General features: G+C 40.0%; 3 protein-coding genes across 14 annotated transcripts in view; 1 reads left to right on the top strand and 2 right to left on the bottom strand.

The window, feature by feature from the left end:
* Window positions 1–901: 901 nt before the first annotated feature.
* LOC105695936 lies at window positions 902–4,462 on the bottom strand. The gene is made up of 5 exons (XM_012418010.1): window positions 4,265–4,462; window positions 3,703–3,828; window positions 2,588–3,633; window positions 2,342–2,513; window positions 902–2,234 (listed from the first exon to the last, which is right to left on the bottom strand). The coding sequence occupies exons 1-5, from the start codon at window positions 4,424–4,426 to the stop codon at window positions 2,118–2,120; spliced, it is 1,623 nt and encodes a 540-aa protein (XP_012273433.1). The 5' UTR covers window positions 4,427–4,462; the 3' UTR covers window positions 902–2,117.
* A 1,382-nt stretch (window positions 4,463–5,844) lies between these two features.
* On the top strand, window positions 5,845–7,637 carry LOC105695914 (NEDD8-conjugating enzyme UBE2F). 2 transcript variants are annotated; one of them, XM_012417957.1, is made up of 5 exons: window positions 5,845–6,143; window positions 6,223–6,456; window positions 6,560–6,721; window positions 6,802–6,963; window positions 7,054–7,637. In XM_012417957.1, the coding sequence occupies exons 2-5, from the start codon at window positions 6,349–6,351 to the stop codon at window positions 7,168–7,170; spliced, it is 549 nt and encodes a 182-aa protein (XP_012273380.1). In that variant the 5' UTR covers window positions 5,845–6,143; window positions 6,223–6,348; the 3' UTR covers window positions 7,171–7,637. The 2 variants fall into 2 exon arrangements, with proteins under 2 accessions (XP_012273380.1, XP_012273379.1); XM_012417956.1 differs by having other exon boundaries at window positions 6,310–6,456.
* A 246-nt stretch (window positions 7,638–7,883) lies between these two features.
* The window catches only part of LOC105695912 (obscurin), a 78,508-nt gene continuing 61,997 nt past the window's right edge, over window positions 7,884–24,394 (bottom strand). For all 11 annotated transcript variants that reach the window (XM_012417955.2, XM_012417954.2, XM_012417944.2 and 8 more), the window contains 16 exons: window positions 23,349–23,751; window positions 23,053–23,236; window positions 20,881–21,181; window positions 19,226–19,804; window positions 17,651–18,075; window positions 16,736–17,499; window positions 16,340–16,641; window positions 15,233–16,152; window positions 14,724–15,163; window positions 14,498–14,636; window positions 13,871–14,340; window positions 12,842–13,075; window positions 12,572–12,716; window positions 11,637–12,140; window positions 9,981–11,128; window positions 7,884–8,562 (listed from right to left, as the gene is read on the bottom strand). In XM_012417955.2, coding sequence (XP_012273378.1) covers window positions 8,322–8,562; window positions 9,981–11,128; window positions 11,637–12,140; window positions 12,572–12,716; window positions 12,842–13,075; window positions 13,871–14,340; window positions 14,498–14,636; window positions 14,724–15,163; window positions 15,233–16,152; window positions 16,340–16,641; window positions 16,736–17,499; window positions 17,651–18,075; window positions 19,226–19,804; window positions 20,881–21,181; window positions 23,053–23,236; window positions 23,349–23,751 — 7,199 coding nt within the window. In that variant the 3' untranslated portion in view covers window positions 7,884–8,321. The remainder of the gene's footprint in view (window positions 8,563–9,980; window positions 11,129–11,636; window positions 12,141–12,571; window positions 12,717–12,841; window positions 13,076–13,870; window positions 14,341–14,497; window positions 14,637–14,723; window positions 15,164–15,232; window positions 16,153–16,339; window positions 16,642–16,735; window positions 17,500–17,650; window positions 18,076–19,225; window positions 19,805–20,880; window positions 21,182–23,052; window positions 23,237–23,348; window positions 23,752–24,394) is intronic.

Genomic DNA, 24,394 nt, shown 5'->3' on the forward strand with positions numbered 1-24,394 from the left:
CTCGGATCGCAGGTCGTCGTTTTGCTAGCATTTAGATCTCCCCGCGAGCGATTTTTTTTTTTTTTTATTAATCCGACAAATCAGGGGATTGCCAAGCGTTCGAGACGTAGGGGGCTCTGCCCGAAGAGACTGCAAGAGTCGAAGAGGCTATATGCCGAAGCGGCCCCTTAAGAAGAGGGCAACTACGATGGCCTTCCATTCTTTCGAATGGGCAGCCATCCATTTTTTTCGCCACGTTGTCCCTCTCATTTTTTGTATATCCTTCTGTCTGGATTGACGGGGAGAGACGGTGAACTATCGTTTTCATGAGATTTTCTCGAGTCTGCATTTAAGCAAGATATATTTATTAGATTTTTGTCACGCCAAGTAATGTATAATTGAATACATTTTTACTGGGTCAATTATACGAGATCGATNTACTTGACAATAGTTAGATATTAAATGACAAATCAGACTTTCAATGAAATTATGTAATGATAAACTATTTGACTTTACTTAACATCAATTAGGATTTCATTCGACTGGAAAACCATGACTAATAATGTATATGCGCGTACGAATTAAAATCACATTTTTCCATACGAGTAGTAAACAAAATATGACATATATTAATCTTATGACGTTTGACAATGAATTATGACAATGACGATGATGTAATAAAATAAATGACAATTAGCACCAATGTAGTTCTGTTTTGTTACAAATATATGCTGCATGTACACAGTAATATCAGGACAGTAACATAATGCAAGATGAGAGTAACAAAGTTATGCTACATTTATATAGATATGATAGTAAGAAATGTCATGTAACTATTAGGTTATTACATTGTAACAAACGTAATGTTATTTGTAAGCTTTAAGTTACGTAACTGTTAGGTTTGGTGTTCAGTGGGCTTATGTAAAGGAAAAATGTATTTATTTTTAGTTACATTCCTTCATAATTTACAATCTGACACTATCGCGTATTAAACTCTTGAAATGTTCTAAACGTACAAAAATAAATGACACTGTTGTTGAAAAAAAAAGAAAGCGGTATACAAAGATTACAATAGCTGATGCGTAACTATGAGGTGCTTACATGGGTCGCGTGCTATGAAACAAAGAATTGCGAAATCAAGCACATCTCTTTTTGCAAAGCCCTGCATTTGGTATTAAAAAAAAATGACGAAAACGACAGATCCAACGGGTTAACGATTACTCTGCGAAAATGTACTTTTCAATGCCGGAATCGTCTTTAATCATTATAGACCTTTACCATCAGTCTCATATTAAATTGACTACCTACATTCATGAACGACTAAGCTGACGGCAGAAAAGCGGGAAAGAAACCAAATCCAAATGACGTTCTTCGTTCACGAGATTTATAATGCATATGTATTACTTCAAGTGAACATCTCATGGTGCGGTTCTTTCCCAACATTCCTTCTGATTTCGAAAACCTTCCTGAACACATTCTTTACCGAACAAGTACCACACATCTACATTGGCATTTCCAACACGTAATGTGATCAACGAAGGGCTTTAGATCATTTCATTGCCCAAAAAAACTACCGACAATTCATACAATTTTGAAGATTCCCTTAGGTTCGTGAATATTGATGAAATGACTACACTATGTGTTGCATATCATTATCGAGTACCATATTTTGACATCCCCTCGTCAGCATTTGAATATCTGTAATCGCAAGAGTTCCTGTGTTTGGAGATAAGAAATCTGCAGTAAAACTGGAAAATGCTAGGGAGTATGTACTATTTATACAACTCAACATTTAACTTAAAAACTCTGACACAATATTTGTTGATATAATTTCTTTCCATAAAAAAAAAATTAAGATGATGTTAATCGACTATTAACGGTACTATCACATCATGTTAATGCTTGCAGTGTGAACCAATGCTGAATTAATCCCCTGTATATCCGCAAGTAATTTGAAGTAGGATAAAAAGTCGAATAAACACAAGAAGCATTTTTGTAAAAATTTAACGAAACATAGTAGTAGTACTATAGCCGGGTCTGGTAAACAAGGCGGCATTTTGGAAGCGATTCTTCCGACTGTTTATCACATAATTATTGACAACTTCGATCACTATACGGAATTCACTTCCGAGAACAAATTACGACGGTGTCACCACGTCATGCATTGCATATTTCCAGGTCCACGCTCTTGCGACTTCTTCGAACCTTTCGCGATCATTCATGTACATTTCACCCACTTGCGGTTCCATACATACCTAAAAATGAAGAATTATTTAACGGTATAATAGTAATGCAAAGAATAATTTTGGTATTATAGGCACGGGGCTCTCAGGCAAGTCAAAGCATAATGTGCATTACTTACCTGACAATAAGGATCTGTTAACAAGCTCTGTACACTGATTAATACTTTCGATATCGTTAGTGCCAGAGACCAATTATGATGAATAGAGTCAATGCCGACATCGCCATGCCTCGATACATTTGGATGAAGTATTTTTGTCAAAAATCTTACTACCGGTGGGCACATTGGGTAACTGAAATAAATAATAAATAATGTGCCAACTGTTTCTGGACACATTTCATAAAAAATAAAAATATTAGCGTTTACCTATACGGCACTTGAAGGTATAGATAGAACAATCCTCCCTCGTATGGACTGCCTACTGGTCCAGTTATCGTTGCCTGCCAGTGACAACACATTTGATCAAGGGGAGTTGCTTCGATCCCTTCTGGAGGGTCAATCCTTAAACTCTTCAATTCATTGCGCAGCCTATTTCTTCTCCACGAGTTTTCTTCTATTCTCGGTGGTCCTGTTCTTAAAGATGTTTGAGCCAAACATGTCCGACATGGTGCAGAAGAAGCAAGTTGGTCGTAAACTTTGTACCAGTTTCTAACGTGTCCAATTGGTTTATACAAGGGCCATCGTAATTGAACGTGCTGTTGCCATTGTTGAGGCGTTATGTGAGTCGATAACAGGCCACACCATCTTCGACATACATTAGCTGCCGACCAAAGGCTTATGTCATCCAAGTGTGAGAATACTGCTAGTAGAACTTCTGGAGGCAATCTTTCTACCAGACCTGGGTCATTCACTGGTTCATGCTCTACATGTTTATGATTTGATAACATTTCTAGCCTTTCGGATAGATGTCGAGATCTGGATGGTTCTTCCACGTTACCCTGCACACCATAATTTCTTGAATATTGATGGTACTGATCTATGCCACGAAAATTACGACCATTGTCAGCAACAGCAAGATCTAGATTTGGAAGATCCTCTTCAACCGGATCGTGTACTTGGTTTTGACGTTGTGGCACTCGATTTTGAGGATAACCATTTCCATTTTGGCCGTTCTGAATATTTGGATTAAGATTCGCAGAAACGTGGATATTCCGTAGAAGTCCTGATGGATTATTTCGTAGACAAAGCTGCCCTACCATCGCATCGTTCTGAGCTGGAACGGAATAATTTCTTACAGGAGCTTGAATATGATCTTCATTCAAGTCTATGTTCTGATTTGGAACATTCCGTATATTTGGTCCAACAGGATTTCGATTTTGAGGCGAACTTTGTTGATGCTGACTAGTCCGACGTTCTGCATTATAATATAAGTCAGTGGGCTCATCGTTTCCTGAGTCTTCGTCATCTGTTTTCTGTAATTTATTTAAAGATCAGAAATACCTAACAAGAAACCTAAAGAATGTATCACCAAGATTGCATACCTCGCTGAATAATGGAACCTGTAACAGCCCAACATCATCCGGAAACAGAAAGGCATGGCACGTCGCACAGACCGGTTCTCCAAAACATGGCCCATAATACCCGTTACAGATATAACAAGTCGAAGTCTAGAAAAACATTCTTCATACTACAAATGTAATAAAAATCTGTACACGCTTACAACTATAATACCTATTTTCACACATTCAGACTTCATTTATCTGCTAAAAAAATCTACTCTTCGTAGGTTTATGTATCCTGAACACAGGACAAACGAATTAAACTAAAATCTCTTATGGAAACAGAAGTAACAGATTCTATCCAAAAAGGAAATAAGCCACAAAATGCATTTTCATTTCTAAACTACAATCTAAGAAATGGACACCGCATTCGGTACTTTGATGATCTAGTAGCGGTACATATAAGAGTTTTAAAAATACCCTTCGATACAACTGCTAAATCGATCGAATTATTCGTTTTAACTCCCTCATTATTCCCTGTTGTATATACCTGTAAAGGCGTTTACCTCTTTCAATAATACCAAGCATTCTCATGACGACTTACCAAAAACTGAAAATCGGGGCATGGTACGTAATCGGCGGAATCACAGAATATATCTTCTACACTAGAGGTTAAATTAGAATCGCTGTTGTCGCTCATTTTTTCACCATTTCCAACATTTTGTAAACTACAAATGACCTTATTGCCGGCCATGTTACTAAACATACTTTTAACAGAGAAGAGCGGGACGATGTGTCTCGCCGTTGTCGAAAGTGAGGTTCGGCTCACTAGCGCCATGGAACTCAAGCGGGCAAAATATTCTCTATCGGTAAAGAAAAACGCGTCTGCAGATTTCAAATATAGCATAGTACCGATAGAATGAAGTTACCGCTTTTTCGTTTTCAGTATCAGGGTCAATGTAGAAAGGGAAAGACAACTACGAATACCAAATAAAATGTTATACATGAGTGGATGAGATTACGGCGCAGCACACACGCATACCCTGTTTTACCGATCATAAAAATTTCGCCCCTTTGAAAGCAGTTCTAATTTTTACAGAGGTGTAAAGGACGTAGAGGGCATCAGTGGGCGTGTTTCTATGGTGCGTTCGGCTACATGCGTGTCAGCACTATTTTACCCGACTCGTTCGCCTTTTTTGTTAATGATATATATTTTGTTAATGATAATGATATTTTTGTTAATGATAAATAAAACACTGTATCGACATAATCACAGTACTTATTATTAAGCCTATTTAGCATATATAAACTCTCTTTTGTTACAAACTTAATAGACCGCGCTTTGTGGTACTTTGTCGTTAGACTTCTTTTTTTCTTGTGTTCTATATCTAACTACACGGCGAACTAAGGTGTGTTTGCGTGTTGCCCTATCGGAGCGCCGCTTGCGGCGTTTGCCTGAAATGTGTATACGGTTACCGTTGTCCTAGCTGCTGACGTCACATTTCCCTTTCAAACAATGGCGTGAATATCTCCCCCAGAGTTGTGTAGTGTCGCGTCATGTAATATACGTGTTTTTCTCCGTGTATATTAAAACGTATAATACGTTCCTAGTTTTCTACGTGAGCGCGAAATATATTACACTCTTCTATTTCTAAATAGAAAATAATAAATCCTATTAGAAATTTAATATTAAATTGGATTAAGTCGAAAGAATTTTGAACGCAAGCACCAATAATTATTTCTTCGAAAATTGTACGTGTTTACACATGCACTAAAAGACGTTTATATCCTAGCAGATATATATATATATATCGTGTATCTGCGACATCCGCCATATTGGAAACATAATTTACTGGTTTTCTACGATTTTCTACGGTAAACTACGTGGTTTACGTAATATACGTCAAAAACCTCGAAAAACGCTAAATTACCTAACCTTGGCCACGCTGGCGTTCCAGTTTACTGTATATTTCAGTGTATATATTTTAATGAGCCCAGCTAAAAACACTATTAGTAACTCATAAACCGGCATTTATACGACATTTAACATTGTAGTTTTAACATTGAGTACATTTACATATCCTGTCGTACACACCCTGGTTTTATAACTATTGGTTTAAGAGTGGTGTAAATGCCACTTTACTCCGGTTTTATTGGTAACACTAGCGTGAAACAGCGTTCACACAACGCTTAACGCTGGTAGTTATAAAATCGGTGTAAGGCAAAATGTGTAAATGTACATACTCATTAAAATCTAACATCACGTTTAAATATTGTAACAACTTTAAATGGTGATAGTTGAATACTAATAAATAACAAGCGACAACATTAAGTATATCATATACATTTAAGCAAAAACAGAATTGGGGAAGGCGCAACATTTCTTTTCCTAACTGCATACTGCGTTCAGGTTAGAGGAAAGAATTTCTAACTTTGAAATTCTTGTAATCACGAATGGTCCTGCTAATAACGATTTACAAAAGGTATTTTTGATCGAGTAATTATAGAAAAAGGGTACATTGTGGTATAGATAAAATATTCTTTCAAAGAATTTTCTTTTAGTCCATGCATGCTTTATGGACATAAATAAATATGTTCCGTTACCATTATTCCGAGTAAAACTAAGAGCTTCAAATCGATCTTTCAAAGTTTAAGGAACTTTTATGAAGCAGAAATTCGTATGAGAATATGATTACGCTAAGAGGTAAATTAAAAAAGAATGCAGATATTTCAAACTCAAAATCTAAAGACTACAATAAGCGTGTCTCGGTGAGAGATAAATTGCTCGTTAAAGAGGCAAGTATTCTGTTTTTATCGATTAAAGTTTTTGACAAACACTCATTAATCATATGTTTTATTTTCATTTGTTGCATTTGTCTTTGACTCTTATGTGCGTTAGGTACAAGAGATGGAGCAGACTCTTCCTAGTACTTGTCAAATTACGTTTGATGATCCTCACCGGTTGCACGAATTTACCCTTTTAATTGTACCGGATGAAGGGTATTGGATAGGTGGCAGTTTTTACTTCCACATAAACATATCTGAAGAGTACAATATGATTGTAAATACTTATTACGACTATGTTGTAAATATTTATAATGAACTTTGATGTAAAATGTACATGTAAACAAATTTTTTCAGCCCCCGAAAGTAAAATGCTTAACAAAACTTTGGCATCCTAATATAAACGAAGATGGTGACGTTTGTCTGTCCATTTTAAAGCCTAATAGCATCGATGGAATGGGCTGGGCTCCTACTCGAAAACTTAAAGATGTTGTATGGGGTCTAAATTCACTTTTCACGGTGAGTTTATGTTCTCTTCTGCAATTGGTCTGCGATTAGTAAAAATACAAGAAACTTATTTCTAACAAATATTATTTAATTTTGTAATAGGATTTATTAAACTTTGACGATCCCTTGAACAAGGAAGCAGCTGACTTATACTTAAAAGATAAGGATTCATTTAGAAGCAAGGTAAAGGAGTACGTCACACAGTTTGCTAAAAGATGATCACAGTTATAGGAAACATTAACGTGATCGTATTTGCATGCAAATCAAGAGGGTTTTGTAACCATTTGAAAGCATCGAACTGTAAAAGAAGCTCATATTTATAAAGTTAAATGATTGCACGATTTTTCTTATCCTGCTCATGGCCTAAGAAAAAAAAAACGTATTACCTCGCAGAAATCTTAGGTTGTGAGCAGATTTTCAGATATTTTATATTTTATATTTTGTCGCTAGTCCCTGTACGATTTAGTAAACTGCCATACATGTACTACAAATAGTCTATTTTGAATTTCTTTTTGGGCATTCAATTAATAACACTATTTCCGTTCAAGAATTATACAAATGTTATCCTCTGTCTACTACAATTGAGATCTAATAGCAAAATACACTTAAGTATATCGTTGTCACAGACTATTGTAATGCAAAGGGAGAAACAATTGTAAATAAAAATAATATTTAATGATAGAAAATAGCCTCTTCCTCGATATTAAACATCTGTAATCTTGATCCTTTATCATCAGTGATGGGAATGTATTCGTGTCCGTGACGTGGATTTGTCTGCATATTATATGTCTTCAAAACTATAAGAAGCTCTGAGTTATTTACGAAACTTACAATCGACAAGACTATCACCACGATATAGGATTTTTATTCAAGTAGACATTGAGAAACTTAGTAATATTATTTGATCATCTAGTCGAAGATACTGAATATTGTTACGAGGTATTAATTATAATTGTTTATTACCTGATAGTAATTTACATCAATCGTATGCTCGCTTAAGAGAGCGTGATTACAATTTTTGTACAATTTAAAATTCTTTTCCGAGTACAATAAATCATATCACCACTTCCTTTCATCGATTGTTCCCGCTTCATGTTCTGTTTCTTTTTTTATATTAAATGTAATTTTGTTGAACACACCAAAATAAGGCCTACGAACGGAACCTGTGAATCGCATAGAAATATCGTGAGAGTATTACAAATCACAATTAATAAATAATAGCAAAAGTCATTGAGAATCACAATTTCAGAGTTTTCGTTGTTTTTCACATAAGGCACCGTTCGTCGTTATACAGCGGGACTGACTAGACGCGTCTGAATTATAAACATTTTAAATAAATAAATACGTAATTGGAAAACTTATGCTAGACATTAAAACGTCGTGAACAGCTCATCCTGTATGCTATTCGATCTGATGAGCTGCCTCGCCGATCCAAAGGCTTCCGACAAGCTGTCGCTCTTCGTGGCCAGTTTCTGCTTCTCTTCGTGGTACTCCGTATTGTATACCTTCAGCCTATTTCCAAGGAACACTGCTCTCTCGCGTTTCTTAATCATGAATTCCGTCGGCAAAAGCCATCGGTGTTCGTGACATTCCTCTGCAGTTGGCCTTTTGCTGTAACATTCGACGTAAGTTTAAGTTAACCTAATAATTCGCTTTTTCCCTGCCGCTGTTTTAATAACCCTTTGCACTCAAGAGGTGACTAGGGTTGGGCAGTGACGCGTCATTCGCAGTTTTTTACGTAAAATACGTAAGGGATGTATTTTTCGTAACATTCAAGTAAAATACCGAATAAATTCCAAGAGAAAGATGGCGGTACTGTAACCTCACTTTTCAAAACGGTCAAAATATACGTCTCTTGTGAATAAACATTTTAGTCAAAAAAAGAAAGTAATAAAGAATAATGGCAAATTGAAGCGAACATTAAAAAGATCTAGGATTCACGTTCCAGTTTTTCATACATTCCATGGATAATTTTGAATTTTAAGCGTATCAGGAATAAGAACTGCAGAAACGTAACGTGCCATGTTCATGTAATTTACCTCACGTATCAAATTTGTGAAGTAAAATACCTAGTAAGTTACTGTAAAAAAACTACGTAAATTATCTAGGGTATTTACTTACCCAACCCTGGAGGTGACTCTCAGCAGGGTTGGGTAGGTATAATACATCATGTAATATATGTGATTTTCTCCGCGTACATTACAACGTATAATACAGTATAATACGTTCCCAGTTTTCTACGTGAGCGCGAAGTATATTACACTCTTCTATTTATAATTAGAAAATAATAAATCCAATTAGAAATTTGATATTAAACTGGATTAAGTCGAAAGAATTTTGAACACCAGCGCCAAATTAATTATTCCTTCAAAGTTTTTACATGTTTACACATGCGCTAAAAAACGTTTATATCCTAGCAGATACATATATCGTGCATCTGCAGTACTCTTCATATTGCAAACGTTATTTATTGGTTTTCTACGATTTTCTACCAAGTAAAAAACGTTTATATCCTAGCAGATACATATATCGTGCATCTGCAGCACTTCATATTGCAAACGTCATATATTGGTTTTCTACGATTTTCTACGGTAAGCTACGTAGTTACAAAGCAACGACAGTCTATAATATTTAACAAATTTCCTTCTTTCACATGTAAGGATACATAAAATATCTACGATTTTCTACGGTAAGCTACGTAGTTACAAAGCAACGACAGTCTATAATATTTAACAAATTTCCTTCTTTCACATGTAAGGATACATAAAATATTAAAATATAATAGTTTTATACGTTAATTTGTATGTGAAATCATTTTAAGTTAGCTGAATGAAATTCACCAAGTATGCGGAAAATCGTCTCGACTTGTTGGTTCGTCCGGGCGAAAAAAGCCTCGAGTGCAAAAGGATAGATTGGACAAAATTGATAAATATGGTATCAAAACCATATGGGTCCATATCCAATGCCGGGGAAGACCGAAAGGAAAGAATTTCTAGGATCGTTCCAGGGCGAAAAGAGAATGCTTTTACCTTGGCGTTCTCTTGAAGACAAGCATGAGGAACCTCGTAGCCTCCTGACTGAGCTCCTTGTAAAGATGCTCGAATCTATATCTGACGAAGGAGATGTTTTGTCTGGTCTCGTCAGGATCCGTGCCCCTGAAAGGAGACGTCCCCGACAGCAGGACGTACGTGAGTACTCCGACCATCCAGATGTCCGTCTGTGGATAGGCTGGCTCCTCGTTGAGGACTTCCGGTGCAACGTACTCCGGATGTCCGTGGCACGCTACCGGAGTGCCAAGCTTCGTCACCTTCTGGGCGCTGCCCAGATCCACCAGTTTAACCTGGACCGACCTGACGGAGTCCATGACAACGTTATCGGGTTGAATATCCAAGTGGCAGTAGCCCCTCCAATGCAGATACTGCAGAGCGTCCAAAATCTGGGTGACGATGGTGGCTACGCAATTTTCGGAGTACTCGTGTCTGCTGGACAGGTAGGACAGCACGTCGGCACCCTGAAGCTTCTCTAAGATCAGGGCTGCGATCGGGGACTCCGAGACTTTGTAGGCAGCTTCCAGGAGAGCTATTCTCTCATGCCTGAGGGATCTCAGAGCCTCGAATTCCCGGGTAACTTGCTCTTGCGTCTCGGGACGGACTTCCAGGATCTTCGCTACGACGACGCGATCCGTGGCCTTTTCTACCCCTTTTACGACTACGGAGAACTGGCCGCGGGACAACTCCGAAATGAAGCTGTATCGGTTAGTGAGCTGATTCTCGGTCGACCACTCGATGGGTTTGTCTTCTATGGAGTAGTCGATGTGTGGCCTGGTCTCTTCCAGAACGATCTCCTGACCCGACTCCGTTAGCTGCTGAAGGTGCTTCATGGCACGAGTTACTTGAACCTTCGGAGCGCCAACGTCTTTTGTCATGATGAGATTCGTGGGGATTCCTTTCTCGCTCCAGCCGATGCGATTTCTCGCCAACAACCTGAAATGATAGCTGGTGTCTGGCTGAAGACCCCTTATCACGTAGAACTCGTGATCTATGTTGCTGGCGACGTTGATCCAATCGACGCTGTCTCCTGCACAGTACTGCAAACTGTAGCAGAGCACTGGAGAATTTCCATCGCATTTTGGCTGCTTCCAACGAAGGAGCACGTCGGTGTCCGAAATCTCGGCTACCTGCAACGACGAAATGATTTTTATAAACACAGTGTCATTCGTTTTTTCCTTCATTTTCTTGCTAAGTCGAGGGAGTCGCAAATCCTTAAGATGGAGAATGAGAAAGGCCCGGCCCGTGGTCGGAAAGAGGGTCTCGCGAGGAGCTAACACCCCGAAAGCGAATCGAAGGTTCCTCTACCGAACTTCCGCTAGATTTTGTGACCCCGTGGGAACCGGAAGGGAAGAATCGCGAGGAACCGTTCCGATCTGGCGTCGAGCTCCCGTATTTCGATCGATATACAATTATTGGGAGCTCTAATATGAGAAACGAAAGGGTCAAGACAATTGTACAACAATTTAGAACACTGTAGTAATTGATAAACTCGTATTTGAACGGGACCATGGAAAAAAAGTGTCTTATACGCTACTATACTAAATGGTAATATGAGGTCTCGGGGTGAAAATTTCGGTTCGCAGTTGCGAGCGAAGCATCGCCGTCGCTGTTACAAATTGCAAACTTTATATTTACCTCCGGGGAGTCAGGGGATGACGGAACAGTCGCCAACAGAACTCTCGTCCTGGCCACGGTCTGCCCGACTTTGTTCCTAGCGACCACCTTGTAAATACCGATGTCGTGTTCCTTCGCAGGGTTCAGGCTCAAGATAGATCTGCCGTCCTGGTCCTCGGTTATACTTATTCTGCCACCTTCTTGAATCACCATATCGTTCTTGAACCACTGAACCGTAGGTTTCGGGTCCCCTACAGCTAGGCACGCAAGTTCCGCAGGTTTCTCGGCGACTATAGGTCTCAGTTGCGGCTTTTCCCGGAAAAATGGTAAATGTCCGTCTTTCCTTGTCTCCAGCAATGCTTCAGCTTCAGCGTATGTGTCTAATCGAGTGCCCAGCTCGTGCCGCAAACGTCGCAAAGTGTAGCTGTCTGCTATTCCGTAACGATTGATTCTTTCCTTCCTCTCGTCGTCGATTTCTTCGTCCATCACGTCCGTGAAACGACGACGTTCTCGTATCACCGGTGTCTAGGTAAAGGAAATTGTACAGAAAAATATACATTATTAGTCGCTGAAAAAAATGGTTACCAAAATAACAAAAACGTTACACCCTGCTGAACAAAAAACGAACAGCAGCATACGAAGTCTGTATCGACACATTCTGAACGTTTCTGTATATTTTTGGTTTCTCTTTGAGCAACAGCGAACGGATAGGCAGCGGACATCCCTATCCGTTTCTGTTTTGTACATCTACAAGAAGTAATGGACGATCATCGTGATAGTATAATCTATCTATAGATACATGTACGTTTACGTCAACTCGTAGGATGTACGGAAACGCACAACTCTGTCCGTTTCCGTCTTTTAGGTGTACAGAAAGACGTAACGGAGTCTTTGCATTTCTTTACATTTCTTTTTGTTTTTTTCAACATGATATTTAGCAAATAACCAGTCCTTACCCTCCAATCGAAATTATTGTCATCGGTAACAGTGCGAGAATACCCGGAACTCCGGTTGTAAGCAACTTTCATGTATTCCCTTAATCGTACCGGGAAGTCTGTGTCTCGAAGCTGAAGAAGATAAGTGTCCGGTCCATTCTGATAGCTACGAAAATTTAGGAAATTTTGATACAATTAAATAGCTAACATTTAAACGGAAATAATTTAAATATATGTCTTGTTCTGCATTAAATTTCTTGATTGCGACCCGTAAAACATAAATATACTTACTGACTCTCGCTTTTGATAATACCAATTTCCGTGTCAATAGGATCTCGGGAGGGCACTTGGTTCTCCCAGGTTCTTGGAGAAGGCTTCTTCTTGGGAGTAAAGCACCTCTCGGGACTCGCCTCCGGAGTGTATTTTTGTCCAGGAGGGTAAACCATCTTTGAAGGATGTTCAAACGCGCCGTTAAGTTTGCGTCTTCGGTACCAGGTTCGACAAGATGCGTTACTGTACCAGTCTCTGTGAATCAAAGAAATAGAATCGTTAATGTGATATGAAAGAGTCGGCCTGCATATATCTGAGAAGTCAAATTGTTGCTAAAAGTATTCCCCGAATTATGTGTACTGATTCGTTTCAAATTTTCTCACGTGAATATGGAAGTTCTAAAGTAGGTCCTGAAACTCCTAACATTTCTTTTTTCATCAAAAATTTATTTACTTATCATGGACTGGAATCAACATGGCGTGGTCCGTGCACGTTTTCGACGTTTTACGCTTCTCGGAGACTTAGAATAGAAAATAAAGAGTTTCAGGCCCTAGCTCGAACAATTTAGAATACCATAGAAATGGAATATTACAGAGTCAGATGGAAAAATGTGGCAAATACTTTGACCAACGATTACAAGAGAATGCTGGCTTGCCCTATGGCTAACACGTGTTTTAGAGCAAAAATTTAGTTGCAGCTGAACGTCACAGATGGCGACGTTGGTTCGTCAAAATATAAACAGTCATGAATTCATGGAATTTTGGCAGTTTTACATCGATCATTTCATTATTACTTTACCGAAATGACATATAAAACCATTGAGATCGTATAATTCTCAGGGTAGACTGCAAAAGACTTCAACATAAATATAAATGTCGGTAATGGGACGCGCCAGCATATGTTACCATTTGAGTATTCAAAATGACACGACCAAAAATGCTGTAGATGAATTTTACTTTACCGACGTCAATTAAATTTCTTAGCGCCTTTTATATCCTCTTAAAGACCTCATAAATTGACGAAATGACCCTACTTTGCATGTACAGTTACCTGAAGAGAGTATAGTAGTTCTTCAAATTCTCAGATGATATTTTATAGAGGTCCGTGGAAAGCCTGTCGGCATTCTCAAGCCAAGGATGTCTCAAAGCCCTCTTAACATCCAACCTAACTTCCGGCTGATAAGCCAAAAGACTCTTGATAAAGTCTTTTGCTTCGCTAGAGATATTCGACCAATATTCGTCAAAGTCCCACAGCCCGTTCTTGATCCTGGTCAAGGTATCCCTGTCATTTTTTCCCCTGAACGGTGACATTCCGGACAACAGGATGTACGTTATGACGCCAACGGACCACATATCGGCCCCAAAGCTGACACCGTCATCGTTCACCACTTCCGGTGCGACATACTCCGGCATGCCATAGGCCAAAGTCATGAGTCTTCCGTGGGAAATTTTTCGAGCCAATCCAAAATCGCCTATCTTCAGATCATCACCTCCTGTGTGAGAAATCAACAGGTCTCCAAGCTGGAAAATTAAAAAAACAGGAAAATAAAAACCGTTTCTTTCCATATTACTTCCCTTAATCCGTTTTTATTAAACGAATAATACGTCTCCGTTTAATTAGTTCAACTCGAAATGATTGGAATGATGTTTAATAAAGGAGTGGAATTGCTGGTCTTACCGTGAGACCAAGATGGGCGTAGTAGTTTCCATGCATGTACTCTAAACCCAACAAAAGTTGTCTAATGTACCCAGCAATATCAGCTTCGGTATAGTGAGGCTGCTTAGTTAGGTTGTCAACCAGTTCACCGCCAGCGGCTCTAAATAAATATATAGTTAAGGAACAATTAGATGAAATATCTCCAACAAGGTATGAACATAACGTAAATATGAATAGTGAAGGATACAGTTCTGTCACAAGGGTGAATGTCTTATCACTCTCGTAAGCATCATGAAGGCGTAGGAGTTTGCGGTGACTCAGACTGTTCATTATCTCCATTTCATTATGCATAAATGGCCTCAGTTCTCCACGGCCGTGCATAACTTTTGCGGCGAAGTTCTTTCCTGTAAACCTTTCCACGGCGTGATAAGTTACCCCCTGAGTTCCTCGGCCGAGCTCGTCTCCTAGGTCATAATACTCATCCATTGATCTAGGATTCGCCCTGATGTCGCGTTTCTTAGTGTACGTTCTGTATCCATATTCTTGCTCGTTTTCTTCTATATGGATCATCGCGGATGTCGAAACACACCCAGCAACGTTAACGGCGCTAAGAGAATAGAGACCTTCGTCCTTAGTGATGGCATCATTAATCGTAAGAACAGCTAAGTCGGGCTCGCAGAAGGTGATCTAAAAAGAAAGTATGACAATAATCCCATTTACATGAATTAATAGTGTCTAATGTTGATAGATGCATACCTTGATTCTAGACGAAGCTGCGAGTGGCTTCCAATCTTTGTACCACTTCAACTCCGGGTAAGGCACACCGATGACCCGCGCCTCGATTTTACCCTTATGCCTGGCCATGATGATGGTTTCATCGGGTCTTTGGATGAACGTCGGATATTCCGCGATTTCCAGCAGAACCTTCTGCTTGGCCTCTCCATGTTCGTTCTTCGCAACGGCCTCGTAAACGCCCACGTCTCTCTCCAACATCTTATTAATGAAGAGAGTGGCTTGGCCGTTTCGCGTGTAGGTATGATCGTACCTTCCACCGAACTCTATCGGGATGCCATTGAAGAAGTACGACATCTTGGGCTTCGGATAACCGTAGACGAACCAGAAGAGGTTGCAATTGTGATTTTTGACACCGTACTGCGTGTCATGCTCCTGTCTGAGGAACCTCGGAGCCTGAGCGTAACCATCGTGTGGTGGTCTCTCGATGTCGAAGTCCTTGGGGAAGTACGGACTGGTTTCCGGCCTGAAGTCTATCCCTGGCGGCAAATACGGGAAGAACTTCGGCGGTTCAGGTTCCAGTTTGGCCCGGTAGGTTTGCGCATACGGAGAAGGCTCGCTAAGGCCATACTTGTTCTCCACTCGGATGCGGAACTTGTAGTCTCGGAAGGGTTCCAAGTTGCGGATGTCGCAGACGCAGCTGCGGATCCCGGAGCGAGCTGTGAACCAGTCGCCGTCAGGTAATTCGCACATCTCGACCTGGTAAGTAACAGGGATGCGTGGTCCAATGGGTATGGATGGCTTCCAAGATAGGGTCAAGTGACGATCCATCATGCGGCTGATGATCGGCTTGATCGCTAAGGGTAACGGGATTCCTGATTTGTGGTACTTGTCATAGTCTATGTACAAGTCTCCGACGGGCTTCTTGGATCGAGGTTCCAGGGCTGAAATAGTTACATACATTATAGCAATTTTTATATTTCTTAAGAAATAACACGTCTCTCACGGAAATAGACTTTGAAGTTTCACAGAGAAATTAGAGCGATAAAGGTAAAGTTAAAATATATCGTCCTGTATTTCCTTAGAGAGTTTGAATGGTTGATTCTCAGTCATTTATGTAACCATACGTACTGTCATAAGTCATTTCGGCGTGACAAATATCTTCCCCGTGTGGATTGCGGATCCTCACGCTGTATTTCCCAGTATCCAACTCGCTGACATTCCCGATAGTCAACCTTAAGAGACCGCTACTTTCCTGTTGAATGCGGATTCGCTCCGAGGGCCAGATTTTTTCTCCGTCGCGGAACCACTCGGCCTCTGGTTCTGGATATCCAGTGATGCAGGCGGTAAATTTGGCTGTCATATTTCTATAGACTTCGCAGTCGCCGATCTTCTTCAGGAAGGACGGTGGCTCTATCTTCTGCATCTTCTCTCTGCACACGCCAGGAAGCAATAATACAAACCTCACGACACGATAATAACTAATTACGTTGAATTATTATAGAATAGATTTTTCTAAAAACTTACATCTTGTCGACGACCGCTAAAGTGGCCTCACATTCAGCCTCGCCTTCTTTGTTTGCAGCCTTGCACTTGTACCTTCCAGAATCCTGAGGTGTGCAGTCCTTTACGTACAAACAGCACGCGTCTCCGTCTCTCTTGATCTTGTATTTCTCAGAATCGGTAGGAATCGGTTCGTCATTATAGTACCAGGAGATAGTTGGTATTGGAACTCCAGAAACCCGCGCAGGAAACTTGGCGTCGAAGGTCGGGAGTTGTTGGAGATCCGTGAATTTCTGCGTGAAATTCGGTGGTTGGTAGACCTTTCTTACGGTGGCCTGCGCATTGGAACTATCCTCTCCTAGTGGGTTAACTAGACGACAACTATACACGCCCGAGTCCGAAAGCTCGGCAGGGTTGATCTCAAGTCCGACTTTCTTCCCATCGCAGGTACTCGCGATTCTCTCCAAAGGCTCTATGGGCTGTCCATCTTTGGTCCAGATGACATCCGGCATCGGATTTCCGACGAAAGGTGCACTGAGGACCAACTGTTGACCTTCTTCAACGGACACATCTCGCAAGGGACCGAGGAAGCTAGCCTTTTCTTCCGGAGCGTTCGATTTGCTCTTTCCTGCGACTTGCAGGCTGCCTTTACTGGATACAGACCCTTCGGAATTAATTGCTTCCAATTCGTAATCACCTGCATCATCTGGAGTTACCTTATCGATTAATAATGCACAGGTTCCATCGGGCTGTTCTACGATTTTTATGTGCTGACCATCGGGCACAATCTGTCAAGCAATATATTAAAATCGTTAATAAAATGATATCATTTAGAGGTGGGAATTTTTAAATAGAAGAAACTTCGTTGAAATTATTATCTAAATGAAGATTTTCTTCAAGACTCGATAAAGGATCATAATATCTCATTTTTTAACAAACCTCTGCACCGTTGTGCGTCCACTTGAGCGTAGGCACAGGCTTTCCAATAACCTTCACCTCCATTTTGGCGGGGAACCCTTCTACCACTGTCAACGGATGAAGAGTTGCCAGGAAACCTGGCTTTCTTTCTTTTTCCTCGACGTCAACTTTTGCGACTCCCTTGATCTCGCCAAGTTTATTGGATACTATCAACGAATATGTTCCGGCGTCCTCAGGACGGGCTTTCTCTATCGACAATCCGATCATGCCGTTGGGTTCATTGACAAAGTTAATCTCTTTGGTTGGTCTCACGAGTACGCCATCCTTGATCCATTGCACTTCAGGATTCGGGAATCCAACGATCTGCGCTTCCAACTTCACTGGCTGGCCTACGACCACTTTTGCATTCTCCAAGGACTTCGTGAAGGATGGTCTTCTTGGGGAAGCTGAAATGATTGCAAAGTTGATTTATTAATAAATAGGAGATAATCCTACTTAACGGTGGAACATGTAAGACATTTATTTTCCGTTGACACGTTAAGGTGAAATGAAATCCCCCTCAAATCAGTCGATTCGAATAAAACACTTTTTTTTAAGGGTATTGGATTGAACCGGCTGACACTTTGACGCACGATTAGTGAACACCTAGGAATTATCCTGACCCTTTCAAAGTTTAGATTCTTGAAAAAATTGTTTAACTTAGCCCAGACCAGAAACAAAATGACGTCGAGCTCCTATATTTCGATCGATAACCAATTATTGAAAACTTTAATATCAAAAATGAAAGTGTCAGGATAATTGTACGACAATTTAGAACATGCTGGTAATCGATAAACTCACATTTGAACGGGATAAAGATAAAAAAGTGTCATCTGCGCTTCTATGCTAAAACGATGGTAATATGAGTGAAAATTTAGTTGACTCAAGAATCAGAGATGGCGCAGGGGGTCCCTTTGCAGTCAGTTAGGGCCTCAGAAACCATGAATTCAGAGATTTCTGGAGTTTTACTTCAATTTCTTTATAATTATTGTACGAAAACGACAGACGGAGGACGCTATTTAGTACAATACTCGATATTATTCGACCCAGCTGTCAATATATAAACGAACGTCGGCAACATAGGTATTTAGAAAAATTTTCTTTACCGACGTCGATCAAGTTCCTCGAAGTGTTTCACTTCACCTTAACACGTTAAGTGCCACGCCGATTTCGCTTTATTTCCCGTTCACGCCATTCAACACCATCGAGTGATAAGATAAGCTCGATGCGAAAGCTGTAATGTAAACGAACAAAGCAAGCAAATGGAAATATGCTGGAATGGCTAAAAAAGCGTCAGTCCCCCAGAAGACACGGTAGGATTTCGTCCTCTGAAGTAGATGAATAAAATATTCTTAAAATTATTTTTGCCCTTATAATTTTGCAAAACAGTCAGATTTATAAAGTGATACATCCACTGAATTAAAGCAAAAGCCACCCATCGGTCCATGAAGACCGGCGCAGCGTATACGGTAAATCTAGTGTCGTGGCACTTTACGTGTAAATAATTAATAACTAAATGGAACGAAGAATTAAAAACTAATAAGGCTAATAGCTTACGTGTAACAGCAACGGCACATAATGCCGTATCATCGCCAGTGGTGTTAGAGATTACCAGTTTATATGCCCCACAATCCGTTGGCGTGACTTTGTCGATTGTGAGTTTAACCGTGCCGTCGCGAAGGGCCTCGATTTTAATGTGATCGTCAGGCTGAATTTCTTCTCCATCTCTGAACCATTTGGCCGTTGGAATCGGGCTGCCATTGAGCTTAGCTTTAAGTTCGAGTGGTTCCCCTTCATCGACTTCCGCCGATCTCGGCAAAGGTCGACCAAACGATGGATGAGACCTGGCCATGTCTATGCGACCGGATGTCGTGTCTCTTCCGACGGGATTCATCGCGTCACAGCTGATCCTTGAGATGTCCTCCTCGCAAAATTGCTTAATCGTCAGAGTACTGACTACTTGACCCTCGTATGTAGTCTCGACGATGTAACGATCGGATTCGATGATCCCGGTGCCATTCTTCAGCCACTTGATCCTCGGCTTTGGCACTCCAGTTACACGAACTTTCAGTTCGACATCTTCCTGATCGTTCACCAACTCGTTTTCCAAGCCTTTCGCAAAAGCCGGAGCTTCGGCTGTAAAAAAAGATATTAATAACAATTCGATATTAAAACGTTTCGACACAATCGTATATGACATTAGTTAAATATATTGCTGAAGTAATTTCTTTCGAATAAGCGGATCTTTCTGGCTTTGACATGATTTTTATTTTAGGGGGGAAAACAAATTAGACGTCCCAAAAAATCGAATTTTTTTTTGTTAATATTACTATTGCATATTATGTTCCCAAAGTTTCAAAACGAAATCCGAATTTGTTCCGATCCTATGAGCACAAAAAGAAACGCCCTTTAGTTCGGCGCTCGACCGCACAGCGGCGCACAGGTAGTCTCTTAAAAGAGGAGATGCAAGCTCTAAATGATGCTGATGAAGAAGAAGAAGGATTGTTGTATGGTGCTGGAATCGCTAATTAACCGGTAACTACTTTATATAATTGATTACTGTTTCAAATTTTTAGTTTTCGGTAATTCTTTTTTCAAACGTGGTTTTTTCGAAACGACTTTTTTCCGACTTGAGTGCACTGTAGGTCGAAAAGTTATTGACCAATCGTTATAAAAAAAGATGAGAGCTTCCTTGATTTAATTACCAAGGACATGAACTAACTTTCAAGACGATATCATAATTTAATGTGTTCTTTATTGCAAAACAATTGCAATAAAAATGGTGAAAATTGAAACATTTTTTTCAAATACCCCTAAAACATTCAATTTTCAACATTTTCAGTTTCAATGTAGTTCATATTCTTAGAATACATGTTAATAATGTAGGAAATAAACCATTTTGCTTTAAGATCGAAATTGTGGCCTCCACATGGCACGCAAATAACCAATTCTAACGACGACCTTCGATACACGGCAGCTTATAACTTGGACATTTCCGTCGGAAACGACTTAGAAAAAATTCGAGATTTAGTTTAAAACATTAGTAAAATGATCCCAAAATATAAACAAATTCTAATTATTTTATCCGGCTTGAAAAAATGCATAAAGAAAGCTTAAAAACCAGCCTCCTAATGTGGTTTCCCCCCTAAACTACATTGTCCCGGGAACATAGATTTGTAAAGATATACAAAAAGCAATGTTAAAACACTTACTGTAGACATGCAGAACCGCTTCTTTGCTGACCTCTCCGAGGTAGTTTTTGGCAATAACTTTGAAGGTCGCTGCATCATCGAGTTCAACGCGTTTAATGATAAGCGTATACTTATGGTTTTCGTCGTCCGTCTGTATTTCAAAGTGGTCATCCGTTCTGATTTCTCTGCCGTTCTTCGTCCATGAAACCTCCGGCAATGGATTCGCTTTGATGACAACCTCCCATTGGATCATCTCCTCCGGATAGACGTTTGCGTCGTTGAAATCCTCGATTTCAGGTCTCAGAAGAAGGTCCAAGCGCGCCTACGTAAAACGGAATTAATTCCAGAGGTGTAAATAAATTTCAAAACTAATGTCTTCTGCCACCAATAAATGTATTTGTTTTAATCCTTTGCACTCTCAGTCACCACTTGGTCCCTTGCAAAAACTCGAGAGGTCGCTCTCAGTCACCATTTGGTTTGGTGCGGAAACCCGATCGGCAACAAGGTATATATATGTTCGTATAATTTCAGGAAGGGTATAATCATACCCCTTGTCGTTTAACTAGGACGATCCTAACAAATAAGAGGAGCTGCCATGTCTAATAAAAAAAATTCCACAAGAAATCCACGATAGCATCCCGCAAAGATAATACTTTAGTTCTAACATGGAGAGACAAAAGGATGGGCACATCTTTGACCATTTGGAATAACTCCCGTGAAAAGGATTTCACGAGGTGGGGTTGAAGTTACTATAAAAAAACCAATGTTATCATAAACTATATAAAATATATGGGCGGCGTTAATCGGGCGGGCCAATGTGCCTCGACGTGCTGTTTTCTAAGTCCTTGAAATAATGGCTTAACACGTTCACGCCGGCGCGTACCACCGGTGGCTCGCGCTTGATTGCGCCATCGGGCGGCGCGTACCACCGGTGGCTCGCGCTTGATTGTGCCATCGGGCGGCGTGTACCACCGGTGGCTCGCGCTAGACGCATCATCGGGCGGCGTGTACTACCTGTGTTTCGCATTCGATTGTGCTATTAGACACTGATAATTTAACGTACATACATAAAAACGTGTATTTTGAATAAAAATTATAATTAATAACGTATTATGAACATAAATTTTGCTTAATAACACACACATAAAAATTCAGTATTATGAATGTAACTTCAACACTCAAATCTTCCCCCGAGGAACATTCCATAACGTTGCTGTTTACGTTAACAAAATCTTCGCCTGAAGAGGAAGAAAGTATTCGTAATCTTGATGCGTTTCTCCTGCCTCTATTTACACATTCATCAGACGAATCACTTATTTCCATATCCATGTTATGGGCAAAATTAAAAAAATATTTTTAAGGGCAAAATTTAAAAAAATATTCTAACCACCTTTTAGTTATTTTTACTAACAGAAATCTGTGGTTAGGATATAAAAAACGGCACGAGTCACATCATTTGCAAAGTAAGCGCTCAATGTAATACTGAAGAAACAAGAAGCGCGTGCAAGTCTGAACACGCGAGAAATGCGCGCCGCCAGATGAAGCGCGACATAGATTTGTGTGCCGCCGTTGGGGGAAACAAATGAAAATTGGCGCCGGCGGGAACGTGTTAAGCTATTTTTTGGGGATTTAGAGATTTGTTCAGTTAATTCTTATATTCATTACAAATCGATAAAAAAGCAGAGGAACGAAGAGCCGCTTAGGCAGGATGCAGGATGGAAAAAACGTTGGTTGACTAATTGAGAGGAGATGTCCGCCAGACTCGTGATCGAGCTTCTACTTCGACCTATAGTTTCGACGAAATTCCATTGAATGGAAAGCTACATGTCATTCTAACAGGAGTTAAGAAGAATTGCAAGGTTTACTCTCAACGAAATAAGCCCGGCGAAAGACATCAAACAACAATTACTGCAATGATTGCCCCGACAAGCCGAGGACGCATCTTGGCGATTGTCATATAAAATACCATACAAAGGAACGATACGGTCCTTAATATTCAACAAATTTTCTTCTTTCACATGTAAGGATACATGAAATATTAAAATATAATAGTTTTATACGTTAATTTGTATGCGAAATAATTTTACGTTAGCTGGATGACATTCACCAAGTATGCGGAAAATCGTCCCGAGTTGCTGGTTCGTCCGGGCGAAAAGGGCTTCGAGTGCAAAGGGTTAATTTGCTGAAACTTACACTGGCTTCACCCTCGCCCCAATGATTTTTCGCTTTGAGGGTGTACTTTCCAGATTCCTCAACCGTGCATCGGGGAATGCCAAGAGTGACAGTACACTCGTTCAACCCATCTTCGATTTCGGTGCTCTCCAATTTCCTCTGTAGCTTCTCGTCATCAACTGGAATTTCAGCTCCGTCGTAACACCTTGAAAATGAATAATCAATATCTACATCCTTCGAACACCTACTTGCATTTTATCGGGATTTCAAACTGTAGATTCACATTGTGTGAGAAAATGTTTAATCAAGGATCTCACCAAACGATGTCAGGAATAGGATCAGCGGTAAGAACCGCTTTGAATTCTCCAGGTTCCTCGAAGGGCACGTTAAGGTCCTGAAGAGGCTCCTTGAACCTCGGTTTTCGATACTCGGAAGTCGGAGCGACCGTAAGGTTCCCTTCGACAGCCTTGTCTCCGATCTTGTTGGTGAAGATGCATTTGTAGACCCCGGAATCCTCAGGGGTGGCGTTCGATAGCGTCAACTGGAAGAGCTCCCCAGAGTGCCCGATCTTCAATCGGTCTCCAGCCTTGATCGGCTCGTCATCTTTGAACCATTTCCCCTCAGGTTTCGGCAAGCCGGTGGCTTTGATCTCGAAGACCATACTTTGAGTCTCGTAGATCATTTGGTCCTCTAGATTGGAACTTAGGATTTCGGGCGATGCTGCAGGGAAGAAGAGTTTCATGAGCATGAATCATAGTCGCAATGAGATTTTTACAAAACATCCACCTAAATCCTCCATATTTTTAGTTTATTTTTCATTAAACCGGTAACCATTCCGGAAGAAACTTGGAAAACTAATAATAAAATGCATAGAAACCCAGACAGCACAACTATACCAACTAAAAGATGACGAATTTTCCTAAAAATCATCTTTTATCAGCATATGATTAACAAAAAGAAGACGAAAAGATGTCTTATGCCCCGGATTTTGTCATTTTATAGTCAAGTCTAAAAGTTGACGATTACCCACCAAACACTATGTTACAATAGCATAACACTGGAATAACATGTTATATAACGAATGTTATTCAAAAGATACATTAATATCATACAACGTGGAATTATTACCGTTCGGTAACATTGTTACAAACTTGTATACATTGCAGTTATATAATAGTAACATGTTATATAATATATAATATATAACATGTTACTATTCATCCATTCATGTTATATAACATATAACATGTTATCGATATGTTATGTATACGTTACATTATTCGTTTTTTAACAGTGTTATATAGCAGAGGAAATAGCAATACAAATCTTACTTATATGTTACATGTATGTTACATTACACGTT

The sequence above is a fragment of the Orussus abietinus genome, unplaced genomic scaffold (assembly GCF_000612105.2).
Source record: "Orussus abietinus isolate OABI.00-Male unplaced genomic scaffold, Oabi_2.0 scaffold67, whole genome shotgun sequence".
NCBI lineage: Eukaryota > Metazoa > Arthropoda > Insecta > Hymenoptera > Orussidae > Orussus > Orussus abietinus.

Excerpts from the sequence above, each read along its gene's own strand:
- LOC105695936 (XM_012418010.1), bottom strand. The coding sequence starts at position 4,426 with ATGTTTAGTAACATGGCCGGCAATAAGGTCATTTGTAGTTTACAAAAT. Across the intron at positions 2,514-2,587 it reads TACCTTCAAGTGCCGTATAG|TTACCCAATGTGCCCACCGG; the intron begins GTAAACGCTAAT and ends TATTTATTTCAG. Across the intron at positions 2,235-2,341 it reads TAACAGATCCTTATTGTCAG|GTATGTATGGAACCGCAAGT; the intron begins GTAAGTAATGCA and ends CTTCATTTTTAG.
- LOC105695914 (XM_012417957.1), top strand. The coding sequence starts at position 6,349 with ATGATTACGCTAAGAGGTAAATTAAAAAAGAATGCAGATATTTCAAAC. Across the intron at positions 6,457-6,559 it reads ATAAATTGCTCGTTAAAGAG|GTACAAGAGATGGAGCAGAC; the intron begins GCAAGTATTCTG and ends TATGTGCGTTAG. Across the intron at positions 6,722-6,801 it reads CTGAAGAGTACAATATGATT|CCCCCGAAAGTAAAATGCTT; the intron begins GTAAATACTTAT and ends AAATTTTTTCAG.